This window comes from Dasypus novemcinctus, chromosome 16, assembly GCF_030445035.2.
Source record: "Dasypus novemcinctus isolate mDasNov1 chromosome 16, mDasNov1.1.hap2, whole genome shotgun sequence".
Taxonomy (NCBI): domain Eukaryota; kingdom Metazoa; phylum Chordata; class Mammalia; order Cingulata; family Dasypodidae; genus Dasypus; species Dasypus novemcinctus.
The window spans coordinates 80773156-80799204 of NC_080688.1; the positions used below are offsets into that span (position 1 = coordinate 80773156).

The 26049-nt window shown below is 43.5% G+C and overlaps 1 protein-coding gene across 1 annotated transcript; it reads right to left on the reverse strand.

Moving 5' to 3' along the window:
- Positions 1-24376: 24376 nt before the first annotated feature.
- TLE5 (TLE family member 5, transcriptional modulator) lies at positions 24377-24987 on the reverse strand. Its single transcript, XM_023592629.2, is given in 2 exon segments — positions 24377-24750; positions 24753-24987. Coding segments are annotated over 2 exon segments (564 nt in total). The 5' UTR covers positions 24943-24987.
- Positions 24988-26049: the final 1062 nt, after the last annotated feature.

A 26049-nucleotide genomic window follows, 5' to 3' on the forward strand; every position in this document is an offset into this window, starting at 1 on the left:
AAAAGTATCTTTTTAAATGACCTTTCCAAAAGAAAAAGAAACAGAATTATTCTACAGCATTTGCATGAATGAAGCAATTAGCAGTAGCTCTGTTGTCAAGTAGATTAATAGATAAGTAATCATTAACGGCTCGAGAATCCTTTTCAATCTCCCGTGGTTCTTTGTATCTAGAGGTGTAAGTGCTAGAAAGGGGTGCCTTATTACATTTATAATCTGAGTAATGATCTGTTTGAGGCACTGTGCTGAATTCTTTACATGTATTAATATCATCTTATGTCACTCTTAGATAACTTTTTCCAGTAGACATTATCATTGTGTCCATGCTCCAGAAGAAAAACAAAACAAGCCACAATCCATGGAGCTCAGTAAAGTTAGCTTCAGACCACCCATCCGCTGAGTGCCAAGGTCTGGATTAGAACTCAGTGTAGCCCAGCTCTGCTGGGTGTGAGTTTTACCACACTTCTTGATTCCTTGGGGCCCCACCTGACCTCGCTGGGGCTGGGAAAAGGAGCTAAGGGCAGGTCCTGAAGTCCCTGCCAGAGGGCAGGAGGCATTGGTGCCACACACAGGCTGGGTGGTGGAGTGCTGAGGGGTCGCTCCCTGGAAGCACTAAAGGGCTCTCAAGGTGATGTCTACCTGAGAATGCTGGGTGTAACATCTGACCCATGTTGTTCCTAGGGTAGAGTCTAGAGGGGTAAAGATGCTGTGCATGGTCAGCAGTGCTGTCAAAAGGTGGAGAGTACTAGTGAGTCCTTCCTAGGTCCTAGAGGATGAGGGGCGACTGGGCAGCTGGAACTCCAGACACCATAGGTAGGAGCTCCTCCAGAGCCCACTGTGGGTGGGCTTGCCACTGTTGGGTTATCTCTCCCCTCCTTTTCTCACCCAGGAAGCCTGGAGAGCCATCTGAGAGAATGGAATTGATTCCGTAGGAGATGAGGTGGCCTTGGAAATTTGTTTGGAGCTCACCTAGCCCGTGAGTACTGTGAATGCTTTTACAGAGAAGGCATGCGGCAAAATATGAGAACTTAGAGAAAAGAAGGGACAAATAATATCTTCTTCAACTCTTGAGTTAAAGGGTTCTACTTGAAACAATCCAAAGTAAAGACAGCTCCAAATGAATAAAAATTATGGTTAAATGTTGGAAACTGCAGGTTACTATCAATTCAAAAACTATAAGGCAGTCCTTTCTTTATCATTTTAGGTTATAACAGAAATATTGACTTCGATAAACTCTATCACAAACTCAGCTCGGAGGGTTTGAAAGCCGGCGGCTAATATTTCTAGCTGTGTGTCACGCTGGGCCACGTGTGTGTGTGTGTGTGTGGGGGGGGGGTGGTAGAGAGGACATATAGATAGGAGAGGAATCTATTGCATTGATTGACTCTACTTCTAAGAGTTGCAACAAAGGCCTGCCTGAACCAGAGGTAGATGGAGAAGAGCAGCCGGATGAGAGGTGTTTGGGTTCTTAAAACGTTGGGATTTTAGAATGGGGAGAAGAAAGAAATACTCAACTTGTAGAGTGGCTCCCTCCAATTCTTCCTCCACTCTGAGGCCAGAATGGTCTTTCTAAAATGTGAGTCGTGGGTGGCTCTGAATTCAAGTCCCCTGTGGGATAAAATCCAAACTTCAGATGATTGTGGAGAGGCCCCCAGGGCCCGGTCCTTCTCTAGCTTTCCCTCCTGATCTCACCAGAAACCTGGATTTCCTAAATGGGCATCTTCTGCTTTGCCTGGTTGTGGTCTGAACAGAGCGGGCAGGGGTGCCTTTCCTCCCAAATCACATAGTAAAACCCCGCTCTTCCCTCAGGGAGCAGCTTAAATCGCTCCTCCTTTGGGAAGCCATTCCTGATCTTCCTATTTTTAAACATTGAAAAAAGGGCTTTTTATTTTTAAATTATTTATTTATTTTTAAAAATTACATTCAAAAAATATGAGGTCCCATTCAAACCCACCGTCCCCACCCCCCACTTCCCCCACAGCAACACTCTCTCCCATCATTGTGACACATCCATTGCACCTGGTAAGTACATCTCTGAGCATCACTGCACCCCATAGTCAATGGTCCACATCATAGCCCACACTCTCCCACGTTCCATCCAGTGGGCCCTGGGGGGATCTACAATGTCCCATAATTGTCTGTGAAGCACCACCCAGGACATCTCCTCGTCCTGAAAACGCCTCCACATCTCATCTCTTTCTCCCATTCCCCAAACCCAGCAGCCACCATGGCTACCCTTCCCACATCCATTCCACATTTTCTCTGTGGACATTGGATTGGTTGTGTCCATTGCACATGTATGTCAAGTGGGGGCTTTGATTCCACATGGATACTGGATGCACTCCTCCTGCTTTCAGTTGTAGACACTATAGGCTCCATGGTGTGGTGGTTGACCTTCTTCAACTCGATGTTAGCTGAGTGGGGTAAGTCCAATAAATCAAAGTGTACGAGCTGAAGTCTGCTGAGGCTCTAGGCCTGGGTGTCATATTATCAGTCCAGAGATTCAAACCCCCTATATATATCTAAAACCCCAGCACCAACTACAATTCCAATAAAGTAGCATGCAAGTCTTGTGAAAAGAGATCCCCTCTGAGTCCAATTCCATCAGGCAGAAACACCAGCTCCAAAGAAGGGCCATCTGCCATGGCAGTGGACCCCATCTGCCATGACCATAGAACCCGTGGGTCTCTTTATTCCTCAAAAGAACCAACTTTTAACATGTCATTCTCGTGGTTTCTAAAGTAACCTTTCAAAATCCAAAAACTGGTTTTGTTCTTTAGTTGCTTAAAACATTTATTTGTTCCCCTTTTCCTAGAAGGTAGAAAGTTTCACCCCATATGAATACCAGCCTTGTATAAAATAGTATATACCAAGATAATATAGCTTTCATCACAGTACTGTTGAAAATATACGTGCACAGTACATATTCAGTGGTGCAGATACTGAAATCCAGTTTTCAAGGCATTAAACATTTGAGGTTTCAGATAAAAACTTTTAAAATTTCTATTTAATATTAGATTCCTAAAGTTAAAGACTATGGAAGATTGTTTCAATATAAACGTACCAAGGATCTTGTGACACTGTCAGAAAAATATACTTTATCATTGAAAATTACCAAGGTAAACCCAGCATTTTAAAGGCATTCATTTGTGGAAAATCTGGCGAACAGGAATAACAGGAGATATGGAAACTGCTTACAGCTGGTGAGTGTAAGCCGGGGAAGAAAAAATAAAGTCTTTATTAGTAAAACAGTAACAAAACAACAACAACAACAAAACAACAACACACACACACAAACAGTAGGCAAATCACAGTTTTCATAATTATATCCAGTTTATACAAAATAAACAAATGTTCTTGAGCTGATCAAGAGTTGTTTTTCTTGTATTGAGAAAATACACTTCCTCTGCTTCCCTAGCTAGAGTGAGAAATACTTCTTTTTTGCGCCTAGTAATGGTAGAAAAACTCACCAGCCCAGTAGGGGTCCTGACGTGTTTTGCACACCTTCCAGTCAGGCCTGTTCCTCTCAGGAGCTGTTTCTTTGTGAAAGGGCTCCTCATTATTTATGTAAATTGGCTTTAAATGAGAATGTTTAACTAAAATATTTGATCTTCTTTATATTATGACAGTTGTTACAAATATGGGTGTCCAGGCTGATGTCGGCTTCCTTCTCATTTATTTACTTTGCAAATTTATTATTATAGTTTTAACATCCCCTTGAAAAGAAGGCATGTGCTTGAAGTTTACATGAAAAATGTTGGGCTAAGAATTAGGCCATCATTATGGAAATGAACACTGAACTGTAAATTTTGAGGCCTACACTCTGGCTCTAGCTCTTTCAACATTCATTGGAACTTGAGGCAGGCTGGCTCCTCTGTTTCCTTACTTGTCCTTGAGGAGTTGAAAGAAAATACTCAACTTCTCCCTTTTCAGCTTTAACAGTCTTTCAAGGCCACCTACGTGTTAGTCATTATCCTTAAGTTGCTAGTGACAGAAACACAGATTCCCCTGTTTAGGCATCACGGGAGAGATTTGTTTGTTCACAGTATGCAGGAAACTGCTGACCTATTTACCACGGAGTGGCAGAGAGGTAGCCTGGCCCTTAAACATTGTCAGGATTTTCTCTCCAGAGTTTCGTCTCTGCTTGGTGTCAGCTTTCTTTCCCTTCAGTATGAATTGACTCCCAGCAGTACAAAAGACTTGACCATGGGCATCTCACAACTCCTCCTGCGGGGAGGGGGCCTGGGGAGGGCGGGGTGGCTGACCACCTCCCATTAAGTTCTGAAATATCCCTGGGAAGGAGGTCTGAGAGGGCTGAGCTTGGGCTAGGTGCTTCCACCAGGCAGCCACTACTGGGACCACTGGGTGAGAATGTGGCAGCTGGGGAGTGGGTGTGTATTTCCCAGAACGTGAGTGGTTCCTTTGAGGACTCTCCCATAGGATTTGGCCACAATGATGTTATTTAAACGTTTGTTTTCATCCTCTTTGATTGTTGCACATATCTGACACAGGAAATGTTTGGATATCTGCCTGACTGGCATGGACGCGGGAGTTTCACCCTGGCCAAGCAGGGGCCAGGAAGGCTGAAATGAGCAGGAATTATTAAACCATGGTCTGCCTGACGCAAAGGCTGCTGGAAGAGGCAAAAGGATGAAGGGAATATTAAGGTGTGCAGGGGGCTTCGAACAGGGTGCATGTGTGTATAAGTCCTTTTTTTTAAAAGATTTATTTTATTTATTTCTCTCCCCATCCCCCTCCACCCCTGTTGTCTGCTCTCTGTGTCCACTTGCTGTGTGTTCTTCTGTGTCTGCTTGCATTATCTGGTGGGACTTGGAAACTGTGTCTCTTTTTTGTTGTGTCATCTTGCTGCATCAGCTCTCCACGTGGGCAGCACCACTCCTGGGTGGGCTGTGCTTCTTTCACACAGGGCGGCTCTCCTTGTGGGGCGCACTCCTTGCATATGGGGCACCCCTACACGGGGGACACCCCTGTGTGAAACGGCACTCCTTGAGTGCATCATCATTGTGCATGGGCCAGCTCACCACACAGGTCAGGAGGCCCTGGGTTTGAACCCTGGATCTCCCATGTGGTAGGTGGGTGCTCTATCCATTGAGCCAAATCCGTTCCCTGTACAAGTCCTTTGATCTGAGGTCTGGTCATGCTTAGAGCAGGGGCTACACTGACTAGGGGGCAGGCAGAAGGGAAGGCCGGGGAATTGCTGTTGAGGAGCCTGCTGGTTGAGGCCACACCTGCCTGACCAGGGTAGGGTAAGATAGGACACAGGAGAGCTGCACCAGTTCTGCTTCAATTCTGAGCATTCTTCAATTCTGACCAAGAACACGTGGACAGATTTATCTCCTCAATGGCTTACAACTTGTTTCAGAAATAAAGAGTTCAGCCAGGTAAACAATCAGAATCCAGAACGGGAGTTCTGAAGTCGGGATTCCATGATAGCACTTTCTCTGGGCTTCTGCCCTATCAGACTCCAAGAGCTCCTAATGATACCCATGTTGTCAGAGATCCTAAACTCTCAAGGCAGAGTTCAACCATACACTGTGCAGAGAGGAAAACCTGTATTAAAATACTGTCTTTACTAAATAAAATACTAAATTTAAAAAAAAACTTTGATTACTCAATATCACAAAAGTACACAATAAAAAACACAAATAACACAAGCTGCTTAATTTTCCTGCCATCTACACCTCCTCTTACTTTTTCACAGCTCTTAGAGTTTTCTTCATTCCAGAGTGTTGGCTGAATTGGATGGGGACTATCAATTTCCTCCACTGAAATTCTTCAGATTGCTTCTCCAAATGTCAGTGGTATTGGGCTTTCCCTGGGGGGAAAAGGAGAAAGCGTGAGTGCTGTCAGCAACGCAGTTTGCAGATGAAGGAGATACCAGAAATCAGGGTGCTATTGTTAGCTGGAGAAGGCAGGGGGCTTGCAGGCTCCCTAGTGAGGGAAGTGGTAGCATTCTGCGGATGGAGAGATTGGAAAATTGATCAGTGAGAAAGAACTTGGCTGTTTGCTCATTATCTCTGTTTTCTACCAAAAAAGGAGGGAAAAAGAAAAAAAGCAAAAAAAAGTGCCCACAATTGTACTTTGCTCTTTCTATTTGTCATTTGAATTCAATTCAACATAGAATAATATTGTCTTTACTTAAAATGTTTCAAGGTTGATTATAAAATCCTTGGTTTAGGTCAGAGAACATAAGCGAGAAGTGAAAAGTCAAGCACCTTGCTATGGAAATGTTATTTATATCACACCCTGCTTTTGCTGTGTTACAGCTTATAAAATTTTAGACAGCCCTTTCTCAAGTTTCTGTGTGTTTCTTCACAGTTCATAACAGCCTGACTGTTGGTTTGCAATTTCTTTTCTAATTAGATTTTTTGGCATGTGAAAATGCAGAGCTTCTTTAGTTCAAGTCCAGGTTGTACTTTTTTTCCCCCCACCGTTTTCTTCATTTTTTGTTTGTTTATATTTTATTCAGCAGCTGGTTTTGGTACTTCTGTGTTTATTTTCTAACCCTAGGCCATGGCACACTGCACACCGAGTACTTAACTTCTGGGGAATCTTGCCTGATGCTTGTAAGTTCCATTCTACTCTCATGTTTTCTTAGTACATAAAGTTCAACCACCACCCATTGATTTTTGAAGATAATGTTGGTTGTGAACCTGGAATGACTTGAAGAAACCTGGAATAAATGACTCTGTCCAAATGCAGATAACTGTCTGCATGGGGCAAAGGAGGGGACCATATCAGTGACAGCTGTCAGCTTCTCACCAGAGTCACCGCCAACTGCCACAGGCAGCTCCTCCTAATAGAGTTTTCCCAGAAAAGTTTCTATTCAGTGGCATTGCCCCTAACAATCTCCAAACATTCTCCCTCCTAATACACCCCACCTCTGGTCAAAAACTGAAATTCCAAATCAACAGTCTGAAATATTTTCTAGCCAATGGCTCAATTCTTCATCTATTGAAAAATCAAGAAACCAAATCGCCACTAGGACAGAATCATAGCAGTAGACTCTATACAGGTTATAGTTAAGATGTCTTTCCTCAAAACATACTGCTTGCTCAGCTAATTAAGGACAAAATGATGCTAGGTGAGGAGCGCATGAAAATGAAGCCGCACAGGTAACTCGATTGTGAATTCCTAGGACACCAGCTTCTGTGCTGTTGGCTTATGGTTAGATGATGGAGAAATCCCAGCAATTTGTTGTTCATAGTTGCTGAGTTTCTGAGCCCTTGTCTAGTTTTCCAAATCAGTCCAGCATCTTCCAAAGCATACATGAAAACTTAGGGTTAGGCAAGTTCAAGAATCTCTCCTCACAATAACAAAATTGAGGAGATACTTTTTATCTTGAAAGATTAGGTGAATAAAATTAAACTCATAAAATATGCTCTAAAATGGTCCAGTTAAACTGAAATAAATGAAGCAAGTTATAGGTAAGCCACAGGCCTATCTCTGGCATACATCTGTTGCCACTCACCTGCTCCTCCTCCATGGGAAGGGGTGGAGGGAATGACATGGCAGTAAGCAGCTGCAAGCCTGGGGAGTATCCTTTTTAACTTTTAATATGTTCCAAAAAAACCCCTGAAGTGTCCTTTTAAACACACATTATATCCCATGTAGGTTGCTGTAAAAAATTACCACAGAGTAGGTGGCTTAAAACAGCAGAACTGTGTTCTCTCATGGTTCTGGAGGCCCGACATCAAGGTATTGGTGGGGCTATGTTCCTTGCTGAGGCTCTTGGGAAGAGTCTTTCCTCTGCTCTCTCCTAGCTTCTGGCGTGTTGGCAGTTTGATATTATTTATGAATTCCAAAGAGAGTTATTAATTATGTTTGTAAACTATCTGTTCCTTTGGGAATGATACCCCTTTGATTGTATTCAATTCAGAGGTTTGGGAAGCGGATTTGGCTTAACTGATAGAGCATCCACCTACTATATGGAGGGTCCAGGGTTCAAACCCAGGGCCTCCTGGCCCATGTGGTGAGCTGGTCCATGTGCAGTGCTGATGCACGCAAGGAGTGCCATGCCACATGGGGGTGTCCTCTACATAGGGGAGCCCCATGTGCAAGGAGTGTGCCCATCAAGGAGAGCTGCCCCATGTGAAAAAGGTGCAGCCTGCCCAAGAGTGATGCCACACACATGGAGAGCCAATGCAACAAGATGATGCAACAAAAAGAGACACAGATTCCTGGTGCCACTGACAAGAATGTAAGTGGACACAGAACACACAGTGAATGGACACAGAGCAGACAACGAGGGGAAGGGGAAATAAATAAAAAAATAAATCTTTATAAAAACAATTCAGAGGTTTCACTTTTATTTTATTAAATCAAGATTAGGGCTTTGATTTGACCACGTCATTAAGGTGTACAGGGTTGAGCCCTGCCCTCTTGGTGGGCTATATAAATGGATACTCAATAAAGAAGATGGAAGAAGATACACAGAGAAGAAGAACACAGAGGGAGAGAGAAAGCTCCATAGACACTCAGAGACCCCCAGAAGAGAGATGAGCCTGATAGTTTGCAGCTGAAGAGAATAGGGCAGTTGAGAAGCCTAAAAGATGAGCCTTATGCCAGCCTACAGCTGAGATGGGAAGAAGCTGGGACCATAGAGCCTTAAGAGAAAAGAGGAAGTCTGAACCCTCGCAGACATTGCCTGCCATTTAGCTGCAACATGTGGCAACAGATTTTGGGTGAGGAAGCACCTCTTATGGTACCTTGAGGTGGACTCTTTAGGGCCTGTAACTGCAAGCTTTTACCATAAGTAAATACGCTTTGTGAAAGTCAACCGATTTCTGGTAGTTTGCATCAGCACCCCTTTTGGCTGACTAATACATGGTGGTACAGTCCTTGGTGTTCTGTGGCTTGTAGACTTGTGCCAGTCTCTGCTTCCATCTTCACATGACCTTCTCCTCTGTGTCTCTTTGTCCAGATTTTCCTCTTCTTATAAGGACCCCAGCCAAATTGATCTTAAGGCCTACCCATATCCAGTATGAGGCAATTCTGACTTGATTAATACATCTGCAATGGCCCTCTTTCCAGATCATCACATACTGAGGTTCTGGGTGGACATGAATTTGAGGGGAACACTATTCAACCAAGTGTATCATGTCAATCCTTTTTTCCAAACCCTCCAGTGCCTTTCTGACTCACTCAGAAAGCCCTGACCCAAAGGCTCCATGTGATGTGGCCACGTCCTCCCTCTCTCTGATTCCTTCGCAATGCTCCAGCTGCACTGATCTCCTTGTTTTTCTTTAGACACATACAGATGCACCTGCCTCAAGGCCCTTGCACCTGCTGTTCCCTTGACTCCAGATGCTGGTCCCACAGATAACCACTGCTGCTTTTCTGTGAACCTGCTCATAGATCAGAGAGGTCTCTGACTACCTGATTTGAATTAACTGCCCTCACTCTGCTCTCCCCCTTTCTCTACTCTGCTTTATCTTTATTTATACTCCTTTTCCTTAGCTGGCTTTGTTGATATTGACGTGTTTCCTCTCAGTGGCTCCAGGTGGAATGGAAGCTCCAGGAGGGCAAGAGCTTTGTTTTGGTTATTGTTTGGTTCCCTGTGCTTAGAACAGAGCCTGGCACATGATAGATGTGGAAGACTGCGTTTGGGTGTGGTGTTACTTCCATGCTTATGTTTCATTATCTGGCAAAAGAGCCCTTGTAGATGGGATTAACTTTGCCATTAGTTGACTTTGAAATAGGGTTATTATTCTGGATTATCTGGATGGGCTCCAGGTAATCACAAGAGTCCATAAAATTAGGTAAGGGAAACAGAAGAGTCAGAATCAGAGGGAGATGTGACTGTGGAAGAAAGACCCAGTGAGATTCAGTGTTTCTAGCATCAAAGATAGAGGAAGAAGACCACCAGGTAGGGAATGCACGTGGCCTCTAGAAGCTATCAGCCTTCAGCTAATGGCCATCAAAGAAATGAGGTTACAGTCCTAGAGCTACCAGAAGAGCAATCCTGCCAACAACCTGAATGAGGAACAAAGCCCTACTGGCACCTTGATTTTGGCTTGTGAGACTAAGCCGAGGCCCAGGCAAGCCAGTGGGACTCTTGACCTATGGAAATTATGAGAATACTTTTGCATTGTTTTAAGCCACTACAATTTTGGTAATTTGTTCAGGCAACAATAGGAAACTCATAGAGTAGGCATTAGAATGGGTGGTCAACGAAGAACTGGCCTAGCTGGGGTGAACTGTATCTGTGATTCAGTCATGGCAGCCAGGGGATGGGAAGGTCCAATGGGCCAGGTCTTGTTTATAGGCCTATTCCTAGGACAACTTGTTCTGAAGGTTGAAGAGGAATGATTTCCCAAGTACAATCAGGGCACTGTTATCAGGTAATGATAGTGGATGTAGGGCAGGCAATGTGGCAGAAAATCCCAACAGGGGTACCAGCATTCAACTTGAGGCCAGGCATGAGGCCACCAGAATTCAATATGTCAAAACCTCCATCTGTCCTATACTCAGGGCTAACAGCTCCAGCAAGTAACACTGTTGAATTAATAGGTAAGTATCTTCTGTGAATAGGAGAAGCTGTTGCAAAGCTTCTACAAGAGTAGGCCTTCATGGGAGCATGAATCACAATCACCTCTGAAGTATGTTAACTATTCAGACATACCTAACGAAGTAAAATCTCTGTGATCTAGGCCTGGCTGTTTGTGTTTTAAAATAGCCCTAGGGCTGAAGGAAGCTGAATCTGGTAGTAAGTATTGGTCTAGAGCAGTGGTTGGCAAACATTTCCTGTAAGGGTCAGTTAAGTACTTTAGATTTTGTAGACCATTTTGTCTCTGTAGCAGCTATTCAGGTCTGCCATTATAGAGGGAAAACCACAGACCATCTGTATACAAGTGTGCGTAGCCATGTTCCAATAAAACTTTATTTAAAAAATTGGCAGTGGGCCATATTGGCCTGTGGGCCATGGTTTGCTGACTCTTGGTCTAGAGCATGAGGATCTGGACAGTGCAGTAGGCCCAGAGGAGAGGGCACAATGCCAGCGAAGGTCAGGGGTTGTTAGGAAGGCTGCAGGGCCTAGTGGATAGGCAATTAGGGTGAAACTCATAACGTGCTCAGAGAAAAAAAGTAGATTACAAAAATGCATACAGTTTTAAGAAAAGACAAATTATACAGTTGTAATCAGGTACATATTAGCATTACGGTCTCTTCCCCCAGGTGTTATATATAAGCTGGGAGTTTAAATAAAAACAAAATGTTGCATTTTAAAATTGTGAATTTAGATTTTTAAAAGCAGAGATCTATACCGTTTTGTACTCAGGTTTTGAGGGATGAAAAATTGAATTTCAATTTCATTGAAGGATAAAGAAAAAAACTAGAGGCACATAAAATAAATTATCTAAAGGAACTTTTGGGTTTTGAAATGTAATACCCTGAAGGGAAAAGGATCTGGTGACTTATGTTATCTGTTATTACATGGAAGAAAGAGGAGGTAAAGGTAGAACAGAAATGACAGACTTAAAAGTTATGAAATTGAAGAATTTTTTTTACAAATTTGCTATTGAAAAAGACTGTCTTTTATTTAGAGATGTTCATTAGTGTGTCAAGCTCAATTCCATAATTCTCAGGTACAGTGATTGTGACCAACTCATTTAAATTTGAGATGATGATAGTATCTAACTCACAATGGGGTTGTGAAGAACCAGAGATATTGTGTGTATGTGTGTGTATAATATTTTGTAAATGGCAAAAATATCCTAAAATATGAGTAGGGAAAATAACTCTCTTGGATGGACTGGAACTGCTGTCCTTAGAAGAGTTCATCCATCCTATTTCTGGTAATTCTGAGATTCACTTATTTTTTAGATGTGACTTTTTTCCCTAAGCACTTTGGTATGATACTCGCGCATATGAAACAATGTGCTTTAACATTATCTGCATACTTAAAATGGGAATATTCTCACTTCATGATTAATGTGAGGGTGAGAAGCCAGCTCAAAATATTTATGGCATGTTTAAGGCTGATTAATCTTATGATCTTGCAAACTCGATCTGTTTCACAGTTTCTAAGCTAAAATAGGATATACATTATTGAGCTATAAAGGTCTTGGAATGAAATTTCCTCCTATCTTCCTAATTGCATGTGAACAAGCAGAAGAAATGGCACTTTGCTGGCTGAGCTACAGCTCAGATTCTCCTACCTGAGTGTAGTGGTGGGTGGGGAGTTATGGTGTGTGTGGATGTGTGTGGGGGTGTTCAACATTTTCCCCAAGAATTTGGATAAATGTATTGATCAGTTTGGGGCTTTCATTTTCTGCTTGACAGAAGACAACTGATCTGCTAAGGTAGAGAGGGCAGGTGTGGTGGGATCTGTGGATTCATCAGAGTGGCTGGCAGAGCATTTGCTCCCTGCCTGGCCCTTTGGAGTGGGGATCCAGTGCTGCTGGAACTGTTCTTACAAGAGGATTTTTGAACCTTTTGGCTCAAGCGAGTGACAAAATGATACAAAGTCAAAGAGATGGTTATTTCTGCCACTTCTGAATGGAACTCTGGTGTTTGTCTCTCCAGAGACCAAGTGCAGGCAAGAATGTGGGTGACAGGGACCCCCATGCACAGCTGGTGGGAGCACATCCCAGAACAGCCCCTTGTGGACAGAAAATGTAATGTTTTGAGTGAAATGAAGTTGACTTCTTGTTTCTGATTGCTAGGCTGCTGAAAGCAATTAGCTTACAAGTTTACAGTTCTGAGCCTATGAAAATGTCCAAATCAAGGCATCGTGGAGACAATACTTTCTTCCTGAAGACCAGCTGCCAGTGCTCCTGACTCCCCTATGGCATCTGCTGTTCTCTCCTTTCTCTTCCAGGCTTGGTTGCTTTCAGGTCTTCTTTCCATGGCTTTCTTCCTCTTTTTTTTTTTTTTTTTTTTGTCTGAATTTCATTTTTTATAAAGGACTCCAGTAAGAGGATTAAGACCCACACCAAGTGAGGTGGGCCACATCTGAAGATCCTACTCACCCAAAGATCCTACTTACAATGGTTCTATACCCACAGGAATGGATTAAATTTAAGAGCAGACTTTTCTGGAGTCCAAACAACTTCAAAACATCATCACCCTTGTTATTATGACCCTCCACCCCACTCCTTGGATATAACCAGAGAAACTTTCTCCACGTGGTAGACAGTAGTTGAAAGCAGCCTAGTGTTCAAAGTGAGGAGAATGAATAAGTAAAATGTGGTGGAGACATGATATGAAATAGCACAAAATGGTGGAAACCCTGAGCCACGTATACATATAGCAACATGGATAGCTTCTACCAAACAGTGTTGAGTAGAAAAAAATTAAGGAACAATAAAATCGATAGTTCATAGCCATTTATGGAAATAAAAACTTTCACAATTTAGAGGATCAAACACATCCAAGGAAATATATCAAGCAAAGTAGGTGTCATGAAGAGAAGGGGAGGAGAGTGGGACTTGAAACTGTACAGAGCATGAGCAGTGGTGCTAATGTTAAGAATCCCAGTGGCAAAACTGTTGGGAAAGGAATATGTTTGACCTTGGCTTATTTGACTATAATATCTCTAAGATCTTTATTTTAAAACTATCTCTTTCTCTCCACTTTGTTTATCCACTTAATTACCCCCATTTGCTCATATAGTCTAGGCAGATTTTAAAATGTAGAAATAGTTAAGTACCTATTGATGTCTAATTTGGCAGCTTTGATTCCATTATGCAAGAATTAGTAAATGACCCAGTACCTGAGAAGTATTGATGGTCTATATATATATATAGACCTTACTTATATATTTTATATAATTATATATATAATTCTTAATTAAAATATGTCAATCTCTTCTCAGGTCCTTTTGGGGTCTTTTGGGTGAATGCTGATAGACAAAAGAGAAACCTCCTCCCATCTAGCTTGCATAATTTGTTTTTGCTTTTTTTCTTCTGTCTAATCAATTGATCCTTAGATATCCTGGAAGTTGACTAAAGGTGGTGAATTATTTAGGTTGCTTAGAATGAGATATTGCTGCCAATCACTTTATATGCTTTACTCCATGTTATAGGCAGAATAATGGCTCTGAAATTCAGGTTCTGATCTCCAGAACCTGTGAACATGATGCTTTCCAAGGCAAAGGAGAATTAAGGTTGAAAATAGAATTACTGTTGCCAATCTGCTGACTTCAAAATAGGGAGATTATCCTGGATTATGTGGGTGGACCTCTAATGGTTCATTTTACCTGTCAGTTTGGCTGGGTTATGATGTCCATTTGTTTGGTTGACGTCAAGCTGATAATTTGGACTGGTCTCATCCAATTAGTTGAAGGTCTTAAGAGTAAGAACTGTGTTTCCCAGAAGAGGAAGAAATTCTGCCTCAAGACTACCAAACCATGTCTTCCTCTCTGAGTTTCCAGCCTGTACTTCAATGTTAACTCTTCCATTTTTAAAAAAGATTTATTTATTTATTTCCCCCCTTCTCCTCCCCCTCCCCCTGCCCTGCTGTTTTTGCTGTCTGTGTCCATTCACTGTGTGATCTTCTGTATCTATTTCTATTTTTTTGTCTTCTCTTCTCATTTTTTTCTCCTCTAGGATTCGATCCTGGGGACCTCTGATAGGGAAAGAGATTCCCTGTCAGCTGTGCCACCTCAGTTCCTGGCTTCTGCTGCACTTCACCTTGGCTCTCCCCTTTGTCTCTCTTTTGTTGCATCATCATCTTGCTGTGTGACTCACTTGCATGGGCACTGGCTCACACGTGGCCACTTGTCTCACCATGCTGGCACTTGCATGGGCACTTGGCTCGCCATGCATGCACTCATGTGGGCACTCGGCTTTCCACACAGGTACTGGCTTGCCACATAGGCATGCTTTCTCTTCTTCTTTTTCATCAAGAGGCCCCAGGGATTGGACTCAGGTCCTCCTATATGGTAGGTGGAAGCCCTATCACTTGAGCCACATCCGCTTCCCTTCCAGGTTAACTCTTAACAGAATTTCCAACCTGTCAGCCCTCCCTACAAATTTCATACTTGCCAGTCCCCACAGTTATGTGAACCAATTCCTTAAAATAAGTCCCTTTTTATTTTATATATATATATATATATATATATATATAATTCTGTGTGTATGTATCTCCTCTTGGTTCTGTTTCTCAGGAGACTCTTAACTAATGCAGAGCCCAATGTAATCATAAATATCCTTAAAAGAGGAAGAAGCAGGCAGAACAGTTCAGGGTCAGAAGGAAATGCGACTATAAAAGAAGGTTGTAGAGATGCAGTGATGTTGGCTTTGAAGATGGAGAAAGCAGACCATGAACAAGGAATGCAGGTGACTTTCAGAAACTGGGAAAGAGATAGAAATGGATTCTCCCCTAGATCCTCCAGGAAAGAACAGTGCTGCCAACTTCCTGTTTTTAGCCAGGTGAGTCCTGTGAGTCTCCTAGCCTACTGTAAGAAATACAATTGCATTGATTTAAGCCACTAATTTTGTGGTAATTTGTTGCAGCAGCCAGAGACTATTAATACCCTCTCTGTATGCTTGCTCTTTTATAGGCATGATCGTGTACTTACACAATGATATGCCCTCAAATTTAAGCTGACTGTACCTGTGGAGGACATCTTTTTTCTTTCTCTTTTTAGAAGTTGTTACAGTTTGGACTCAAAAGGTAGGCTTTAGAATACACTGATAGAAGAATATAGAGTACTTATTAGACATTCCAAAATGAGAAAAAGTCAATGTAAAATATTAATATTTAATGGAAAGAACAAACCTCAGGCTATTCTCAGCAAATATATATATATATATATAAAACTTTAAAAGTGAATTAACTTTTTATTTTAAGTTAAGAATCTGAAGTTTTAGGCAGAACTGAATAAATTTTGCCCAAGACTACGTAGTAAACCACCGTTAGCCCCCCCACAAAAATTGACGTTTGGTGTGTGTTTAAGAAAGATTTGGGTATTAGACAAATTTGTCACTAATAATTCTCACTGGTTATAAAGAAAGCTACTTTTTAGAGTACCTCATGTCTTAAATGACAACGTGTGGTTCCATTGGCCTGTAGAGCCCTGGATTCCCGAAAATGTTTTCTTGAGAATATTATAAATATTTCCTAAGTTCATGTTATGACTGGTTTCTAAAGAATGTTAGGAAATGAATGCTTTCTGAATTTTCCAGTGTTGTTTCGATTGGACTGTTGAGCATGTGTGTGACTATGTGATGCATGCTTATGGCCAGTGAGTGTGGCTGTCTCGAAGAGCCTAAGTGACCAGCATCCTTCCCAGGTAGAACTCGGGGCATTGTGCTGATGAAGTCACAGACCAGAGAGGGCCCTATGCTCAGCTAGCTTCCTGAAGAGCGTGTCAAAGGACAGAACCCAACACCCCAACCAGCAGGCTGTCATTGGCCCACAAAGACTCAGTTTATGTCTCCTTAGTTGCTGTTGAACTATCTGTTAGTGGAGAAAGAGCTGGAAAACATGAAGATGCCTAAGTTGTTTGAAAGACTAGAAATTAGAATGTGGTAGTTAAGTCAGGTTGTGCTTTGCCACAAGGTCTTGGTGGGTAAAGCCATGGAAGTCCTGAGAATTTCTTTGTCGGGATTGGACTTGTCTCGAGAGGGGAGGTTTAAGCATGTGTGTTTATTATGTTGAACTTCTGTTAAATTAATAAGTAGTGGGTTTCCTGCTGAAAACTAAGGGGGATGCTTTCAGTGCAGCTTCACATATTAGCGTGTTGATTTGTGTGTTTTTCAGGATATTCCTTTTTTAAAAAACATCACTTTCCCAACTTTCTCCTTCTTCAAAAAGTACATATATACATTTTATAATGGACAGCCGTATATTTAACTTCCTTGGGGTTCAATAATTTTGACTAGTCCATTTACAATAATTACAATAGCACATGTAAATCCTTTCCAATGTTACTATACAGATTGTATTTGAAGACTGACATAGAACTTAGGGGCTCAGCAATATTCATTCCTCTCAGAATATGAAAACTCACGGAAACCTACAAATTCACTGGACACTTATAAAGACATAGGCTCCAAATGGGTGAGATAGAATTACATGATAGCAGGAGAATATCAGCCCTTGAACTGGCATGATGCTAAGTAGTGTTAAAAGTGGAGAAAGTACATTGAATAAGTTTAAGTGAGTTCAAGGGTTGTGGAAATTTATATAAATATATTGCCTGTATGTACTACTTTCCCCCAAATAACTCTTTAGAGCTGTTCCTTGTCTGTATTCTGCTTTTAATACTGCAAGTAAGTTGGACTCAGAATCTGCTATTTTTATCTGTACACTTCCAAATAATTTACAGATATTTAACTTTATTTTCTATAAAGTTGTTCTCAACTCCCTTTCCTGCTGAAAATACCTGACCTGCCCATCAAAGGGTCTCAGTTTCTCTTGTTTTGAAATTTAGACACCTTGAGTTGATTTCTCATTACTCTTCCCCTGTTTCCAGTCTCCTCTATTGCATCTGGATACAAAAGAAAATATAGATAATATCATGGCATGTGTTGATGGAAGGAGATGTTGTGTGTGTGTGTGTGTGTGTGTTTAAGAGCCCAAAGCTGCTACAATTCATAGCCAGTTTTCCCAGCTTGGTCAAGACCCAACTCTCCTGTGCTAATTCAGTCTGTATCTTGTTCTAATGTCTTGGGCTTACATGGTCTATCTTTTGACCCTTTGCTATGGAGTCATTTTGCCCATTCACGTTGTTATTCTCTCTACTAGGTAAGCCACCAGCCAACAACTTCTGCAATCTTAGATGTCCTCTCTGGGGCATATAGTAACATCTGCTGCTGTGGCAACTTAGGGAATGGTCTCAGACAAATGCACTTAGGCTCTGCCCTCAGCTGCCTTCACCCAACTGTTGGAGCACCACCACATTGGGTGTTGCACCATGCTGGCCCCATCATTCCCTGGAGCATGGAATCTTTCCAGGCTGTGCCCAGGGAGGTAAAAAAGGAGCTTCCCTTCTGGGGAATTCCCTCCTCGAATGCTTCCTAAGAGACCTCTATTGCAATCCCTCTTCTGAGATTCCATTCAGAAGTAGAAGGGGATAGATGACAGCAAAGTCTCACTTGTGCCTTTCTCACTTGTAGGCTCCAGGGCCTAAGGAATTTGCTGTGGAATACAAATTTTCCTTATCTCAGATATCCTTATGCTGCTTCACTAGGACTAATTCTAAAACTATCCTCAGAGCTGTAAGCCTTGCTTATAACATGAAAAATAGATTTTTTTGTTGCTGTAGTTATTTATACAATCTTCCCACACACCCTAACCAAGCCAGGCTTTCACGTCACTGTCTTGTAAGGGAATGTAAAGACGTCAACATTTGAGCAAGACTCCCTTCGTGCTGGGCTGTCTCTAAAGGGCCCTTTAGCATATTCTTCTTGGAGCCAGATGGCGTTTTCCCTTTGGTGTGGTGATTTTTGGTGTCCAGGATATCAAGATCACAGCTGGTCCCACTATTCCTCGAGGCTGACCTGGACACAGGGCATTTGTCATTTGTCCACGGGCCACACTGTGTGACTCACTGTAGAGTCTGAGAGGCAGCAATCTGTAAAGAAGCTAAATCGCCAGGAAGGGACCCCGAGAGTTCAAGTTAGAGAGAGATTCACAGAGAGGGGGCTTGGGAAGTCAGAGCTGTTGTTACTCCCTGCACTAACTTGCAGGTAGCTTGGATGGGATGTGAATGGTTGTTGAACCCAAGGGGAGGAAATTATCTGAGGAGTAAAGGGAACATACCTGGAGCACATAGGCTTCAGCAGCTAGCAAAATTAATTTTTCAAATGCATTTGCCTTTGTGCCTCTGGAGGGAGCACTATGAGGCTTGTGCTTTGGGGAGCTAGCAGAGGGGATGATTTCCTCACTCCGGATGGAGGATACCAAAAAACAGCAGTTTTGAAGAAGCACACCCCTACGGCAGGGGATCTTCACCTGAGGTCCATGAACTTCCCAGGCAGTCACTGACAACAGTCAAGGGTCATTGCAGCCCCGACTGCATGCAAATGTGCATGTGTAAACTTTTGTACATTTTGTCTTGGGAGAGAATCTGGGTCTTTCAGCAGATTCTCAAAGGAGTCCCTGACTCCAAAACCAAAAAGTTCCATTACATCAAAGGAAATGTCACATAAACAAGTACCTTTCTCCTCGTCTAGAAATTCCAGTGAAAGAAAGCAGTGCCACAGATCGGAGTTCGTTTTCTATTTTCATGAACCCCTTTGGTGATAAATCTCTTACAAAAAATGTCTGCTTAAAAGGGAACAACAAAAGAAAAGAGCCTGTCTTAGGCCTCCTGTGGAAGCTGCCATAGGACCTTTACTACAAGTAAGAGAGGAATCGAGAATATCTTTAATTGATTGGAATTCCTTATAGGGAATCCAGCTTTGGAAAATTCATTTGTGAGCTGAGAAGCATATATGAGGACTAGCAGTAACATACGAGAAATGACTTACTGTAGAGGGCAAGTTTCTGGGATGAATTAGCAGTTTGTCCTCAGGAGGCCTTTATTTACTATTAAAAACCTGAATGCCTTTTGCTGTTAGCTGGGTGATAGTTATAGGAAAACGGATTTTCCTCCCAGGATTCCCTGATGGTCCCAATAAGCCATTAAGTGTTCCTGGCCTTACCTTCCTTGCTACCATAGCTGCTCTGCAGTGATCAGCATCACCCTCTGCCAGCAATTAGCGATATTAAGTAGGAGCGTGCACAATTGGTGGTGTAATAAGACTGGACGATGTGCAAGCAGTTATGCAATGCTTCACTCAATAGAGCTCTTGTACAAGTTGCCTCCCTCCATCAATTTCCCAGGTGACTGAGCCTAAAGAAGGCTCCAGGCAGGAGGTACAGCAAGAGTAGGAGATGGGGTGCAGAGCTTTGTCCTGGTGGAAAGGCCCAGACTATGCTTAGCATGATTGCTGGGAAGCTCTTCTTCCACACCCCAGCTTCTTGAATAAGGGGATGGAGGGGCCAGAGTGCAATCTTTTCCATGTACCTCCAACTTTTAAGAGAAAACATCTAACCTATTTACTTGACTTTTTAGAAAAAGACTCTGGATATCTCTGCTATGAAATGTTCCTCTGTAAACATCCCAAACCAGACAACTTGTGGTTTAATTATTCCATGTGGGTGGTTTTCAAAGTTCTGTCTCTTACTCTGGCTTCTCTATTAGGTTTCAGATCTGCACATCTGCCTTCCTGCTGGGTTTATATATTTGAATAAGCCAACCTCAAACTGAAATGTCTAAAACTGAAGGCATAACATCTCCTTGTCTCCTTGCACCTACCTTGGGGTCTTCATCTGCTTCTCCAACAGCACCTGTGCTCCCAACTGTTGGCACTGCCATTTGCCTTCTTCTCCAACTTAAGAAAATAACTAGTCGCCTTTGACTGCTCAACTCTCCCTCTCCCACATCCAGGCAATGAACATGACCTCATGGTTTTTGTCCTAAGCGTTTCTTGGATGCATTCTCCCTTTCCCACACTCTCACCTTCACTCTAGTTCAAGCCACCTAGCTGATCTCCTGGCTATCGTCAAAGCTTCTTGAAGGGCCTCCCTACCATCCTGTCACCCTTAAATGATGGTTTCTGATCTTTTTAAAAATGTCATCTGGTCTTATAATTTTCTCCTTGTCTCACTAGCAACAATTTCTCATTCTCCTTTCTCAGTCTCTGGCCATTGACCTTCTCTTTGACATCATTGGTCTTCATTGCAGCCTGCAGTGTATATTTGAGGATTCCTGATGGGGCACCTGTCGGGTCATGCCAACCAGTTTGTGGTTCCCTGTACACATCACACTGTGCCTTGTGAAGGTGTCTAACTCATTTTCTTCCATCCACCTGGAATGCTTTTCCTACGTCTCTTCCCTATACGATGTCTTGGCTCCTCTGAGAGGCCTCCCTGTGTGTCTGTATGCAGGTATGTCCTCCACGTGTGTACTCCATGGTGCATGTGAATCATCTGCTTAAATGATCCTCTTCCTTTCTGGGCTCGAACCTCTCTAGAGCAAGATCTTATTAATCTCTATATTCCCAGGGACAAGCCTGTGCCAAATGTTCACTGAACGTTGGTTGAACAAAAAGGGAGTGAGACCATGGAACCAGCATTTATTAAGTGCAGGGTACTTTGTCAGGTGACTTACATGAGAAGAGAGGCGGGAATTTAAATAATAGGGAGTGAAATTGAATCTTGTCTTATTTTTACTCTCAAGATGGTATTGGCTCTTCTATTACTAAAGGGATGTATTGAATTTCCTGACCATTTTATATGCACTCTTTGTGGGTAATTTCTCCTCCATCCACCCCACAGGATAGTGGGGGGAAGTCTGTGTGTGCATAAGATCAGTTTTGGCACAGTTAAGAAGTATTTATCCTGGGTTTTTCTTGTGAAGAGGGCTTCTTTCATTTTCTCCAACCTCCCTCCCTCCCTTTTCCCCTCTCTGGTCTGGGGCATTGAAGATTTGCTCCTCTGCTCTACCTCATGGGCTTGAGGCAGCAGAAAGAGCTCCAGCTTCTCTGTTTCCATTTTTCAGCATCTCACCATGCTGCACAGATTAGAAAAAGTATAAAACCGAATAAAAAATGAGGTACAGGCAAAGTTCCTGAGAGTATTGTCAGAAGTTATAGCTGATTAAAATTTGAGACTATTACTTTAAAACTCCATCTACTCTATGGAGAAAAGGCAGAGAATATGAATTCATAAATAAATAAAATGAATAATCCCACTTCCCATAAGAGTCAGAGAAAAAATGGATTTTTTTCTTGAAACAAGTCAAATTGCAAAGAAGGAGGCTAGGACAATTTGTGAATTTAAATGAATACTCAACATAGTACAATTATAACTGTATTTCTATCAAAATAAAGAGTGAACTATTCTTAAGTACTATAGATATAGATTAAATTTAATTTCCAACCTCTATAAGAACAATTTATTAAGTGGAAGGTGCCATTTAGAAAGGAATTACTCTTGTACATAGATAGATTTTGCTCCTTGGGGCTCTTGAGTCACACCAGTTGATTCTGGATTGAACCAGTAGAGAAGTTTCTGTAAACATGAACAGCTTAATATTTTTCTTAAACAATTAGGTAAAAAATATGGTTTGGGACAATGTGCCCACAGGCAAATACTGTCACTTGCTAAGTATTGGCTTTATTAACTATAATATTATCAAATGTAAGACAACATTTATAAACAAAATGAAGCTTAAAATTAGCAGCTTTTCACAGCCAGTGGTTATGGAGCTATCTGTATTCTAGCATTCATAGCCCTGAGCATTTTTATCCCCAATAACTGTTCAAAAATACATTTTGAAAGAACAGAATATTTAAATGTAACAAAGTGGAGTAATTGGCAAAGTGTTGATGCCTACACAGGTATCAGTCAGGGCTCTCTAGGGAAACAGAATTGACAGGCAATATCTGCAAATAGGAGGAGATCTTATAAAATTGTCTCATGCCACCATGGGGATGTACAAATCCAAGTTCCATGGTGCAGGCTGCAAGCCAGGGACACCGATGAAGGTCCTCCTTGAGTTCCCCAGGAGACGCTGTCTGTCTGAAGTAGAGATGGGTGTTCTCTTCTGAATGATTAAATCCCTTCTCCTTTTAAGGCCTTCAACTGATTGAATTCATCATCACTCGTTGATGATGGCAATCTCCTCAGTTGATTGTAGAGGTAACCAGTTATCTATGCAATCAACTCATTGATGATTAAAGACCATGAAATGCCCTTGTATTACAATTAGCCCAGTGCTTCCTTGACCAAACAGCTGGGCACATTACCTGGCTGAGTTGACACATTAGCGTAACCATCACAACACATTTTCTTAAAGAACAAATAACCCACATGTCTCCAGGGCCATCTTCTTCTTTGGAAGCTAGGAGAAAGTGTTCTGTACCTCATTTTGCTGAAATTTTGCATATGAGTAGCTATGACTGTAAAAATTTGTGCACATTGTTCCTATAATAAGACCTTGTTTCTCTGGGATTGATAGCGAAGATACTACCACAGGTATGAACTGAGCTTGATTAGCTACAAACTTTCTCCCAACCAAAATGCTTGTAGTAACCCATTAGCAGTTAGTTGGGTCATCTCTTTGACTTACTGAGAGTCAGAGAGTTAAACTGGACATTTTCCTTGTGATCATTTATCCTTCAATTCCCCTTTTAGGTTCTCTCAAGTCACTTAACTCTTCTTATGCTTTTACCTTCCACATCTGTTTTTGTGAAAATGCCTCTTCAGTCTCACTCTCCTCCTGTACTTTTGGGATGATGAATGATTGTGGGGAAGGACATGCCAAAGCCCATGGAGCAGAGTGGGGGCTCTGAAACCACTCTCAAAGACTCTAGTATCAGCCCACAAAGAAGCAGTTTCTAAACTTAAGGATATTCTGAAGGAATGTGCACAATTATTGCATCCCTGCATATTTTTGAAATTTAATTTCGTCAATTCTTTGGGCAAAGGGACTATTATATCTAAAGGTTATATTATAAATATTCATTAGAAATTCATCTTCACTATTGAAGGCACACTGTTTGCTCCAGGTATGGGGAAGGAGAGATGGTAGGGGTGGTTAACTCTTCTTGCATTTAACCTTCGATGAGTTGCAGGTTTCTTTTGAGTGACTAGTTATATTGTAAACCATATTGAGCCAATTTGGAGAAATCGAGGAGGAAAGAAAAAGAGCAGCCAGTTTTTTGTTTTGTTTCTTATTTTATTTTTATAGTTCTTTTGCTTTGAGTTCTTGTTACTCTTTTTTTTTTCTTTAGTACCCTCATCTTTATTGGGGGAGGGGAGTCCCTGGGCCGCCGGCCCCCACCCCACTTGTCCCAGCCAAGTCGGCTCCCCTTGGCCCCCTCCCCCCTTTGGCGAGAGGGGCCCGGTGGGCGGGGAGCGCCTGGAACTCAAGGGAAGGGACAGGGGTGGGCTGGAGGTGGCGGGTGGGGGGGGGTGCCCAGGGTGGGGAGGGGCAGCTAGCATTGTGTGCATGCGGTGCCAGGGGGGGGGGGGCTTGGTCTGCCCTGAGGGGGAGTCCAGCAGGGGTCAGGGATGCATGTGCGAGAGGTGGGGGGTGGGGTGGGGTGGCGCGAGGGGGTGTTGGGCTTCTAGAAGTTTTCGCTCCCTTCGGGCCTGGCCTCCCACTTGCCTCTCCAGGCCTGGCCGGCCTCATCTGGGGTGTGAGCCGGGGAGGGGGGAGGCTGGAAATCGGGGTGGGTGGGGGTGGGACAGAAGCAAAGCTGGAGGTGGCAGGGCCAGGGGCCCCCGCCACCATAAATACCACGCAAGGGGCCGGTCCCGAGCTGGACGGGGACCGCCGCCGCGCGCTCTTCTCCCTCTCCGTGTCTCTGCCCGTCCCACCCGTGTCCCCCCCACCCCGCCCGCCCCCGGCTCCCCGCTAATCCGACTTCTCGCTGTCGTCCTCCTACTGAGCGTCGCCGTCGTGCCCGTTCTTGTCTTCCTTGGACAGGTGGGCCTGGGACCCCAGCGCGGAGAGCGATAGGAGGCCGCTGCCGGTGCTGACGGCGGGCAGCGGGGTCAGGGGCAGGGCCAGGGCCTGCAGCCGTGACAGCTGGTGGGCCTGGAGCTGCTGTCGGATGGTGGAGTTCAGCTCGGGCGCCGTCACCTGCTTGGCGCGCTCAATGGCTCCCAAGACCTGCTGCTGGTGCTCCTGGGACAGGTGAGGGAGGACTTGGGCACAGATCCCGTTCAGCCTCTTGACGGTCTCGGCCTGCTTGTGCATCTCGATGTTCAACCCGTACGACATCTTTAGTACATCACGTAGTGACGCTGCATCTCCGACTTCTCGCTGGCCACCTTGCCACACTCGACCTTCAGGCTGTGGTACTGGGCCTGCAGCAGCTGGAACTCGTCTTTGATGCGGTCACACGAGGCCGAGGTGGTGAACTTGAGCTGCTGCGGGAGGTGCGACGAGCCCGAATGCCGGCTTTGTGGAAACATCATGTCAGTCGCGGCGGGGGGCGCGCCCTGCACCCCGGCTCTGCGCCCAGGCTCTGCGCCCCGGCTCTGCGCCCCGCCTCTGCGCCCCGGCTCGGGCGGCTGGGGGGCGCCGGGCGGCCGCTCCGGGGGCCGCCGCCCCCTTGTTACTCTTGATTATAACATCATAGGCATAGGGACATTAGTGAAAGGGTCTTGAAATTTCCATGTGTTACCTTATGACTTTGGACTAGTACTCATTGTTTTATTAAATCCTATCATAAACCTTGTGAGTTGTGATTTATTGTCTTCACTTGAAAGATGAGGAATGTGAGTCTCAGAAAATAAACGTGATGTCAGACAGTTGGTAAGTGGCTAATTGGGAGATCAGACCCAGATCTGGAACTGCCCAGTGTTTCCCATGAATGCCCTGTGGTTAAGACCTTTTCCAACTCTTTACATTTTCATCAGAACATCTGTCCAAACAATATTCCCTCAGAGCACTGGTTCTACTGGGTGATATCTTACTGATTTTGTAAATGATTCCAAGCTAGTGTGTTGAGTGCTAATCAGATAAACTGCTAGTTCTCTGAGGTAATAGTACTGCATTTTTTTTTCTAGGATTTATTTTTATTTATTTATTTAATTCCCCTCCCCTCCCCCGGTTGTCTGTTTTCTGTGTCTTTTTGCTGCGTCTTGTTTCTTTGTCCGCTTCTGTCGTCGTCAGCAGCATGGGAAGTGTGGGCAGCACCATTCCTGGGCAGGCTGCACTTTCTTTCACGCTGGGCGGCTCTCCTTATGGGTGCACTCCTTGCGCGTGGGGCTCCCCTACGCAAGAGACACCCCTGCGTGGCACGGCACTACTTGCGCGCATCAGCACTGCGCATGGCCAGCTCCACACGGGTCAAGGAGGCCCGGGGTTTGAACCGCGGACCTCCCATGTGGTAGACGGACCCCGAACCACTGGCCCAAGTCCATTTCCCAGTACTGCATTTTAATAGATATATTCTTCAGATAATTTATGACTATAAAAGAGTAGCTCTGATGTTAACATTATAGCCACCTGGTCAACAGGTGGGATATGGGATAGATAATTTTAGGCTATGGATCTGTTAATGTTTTCAAACTGAACTA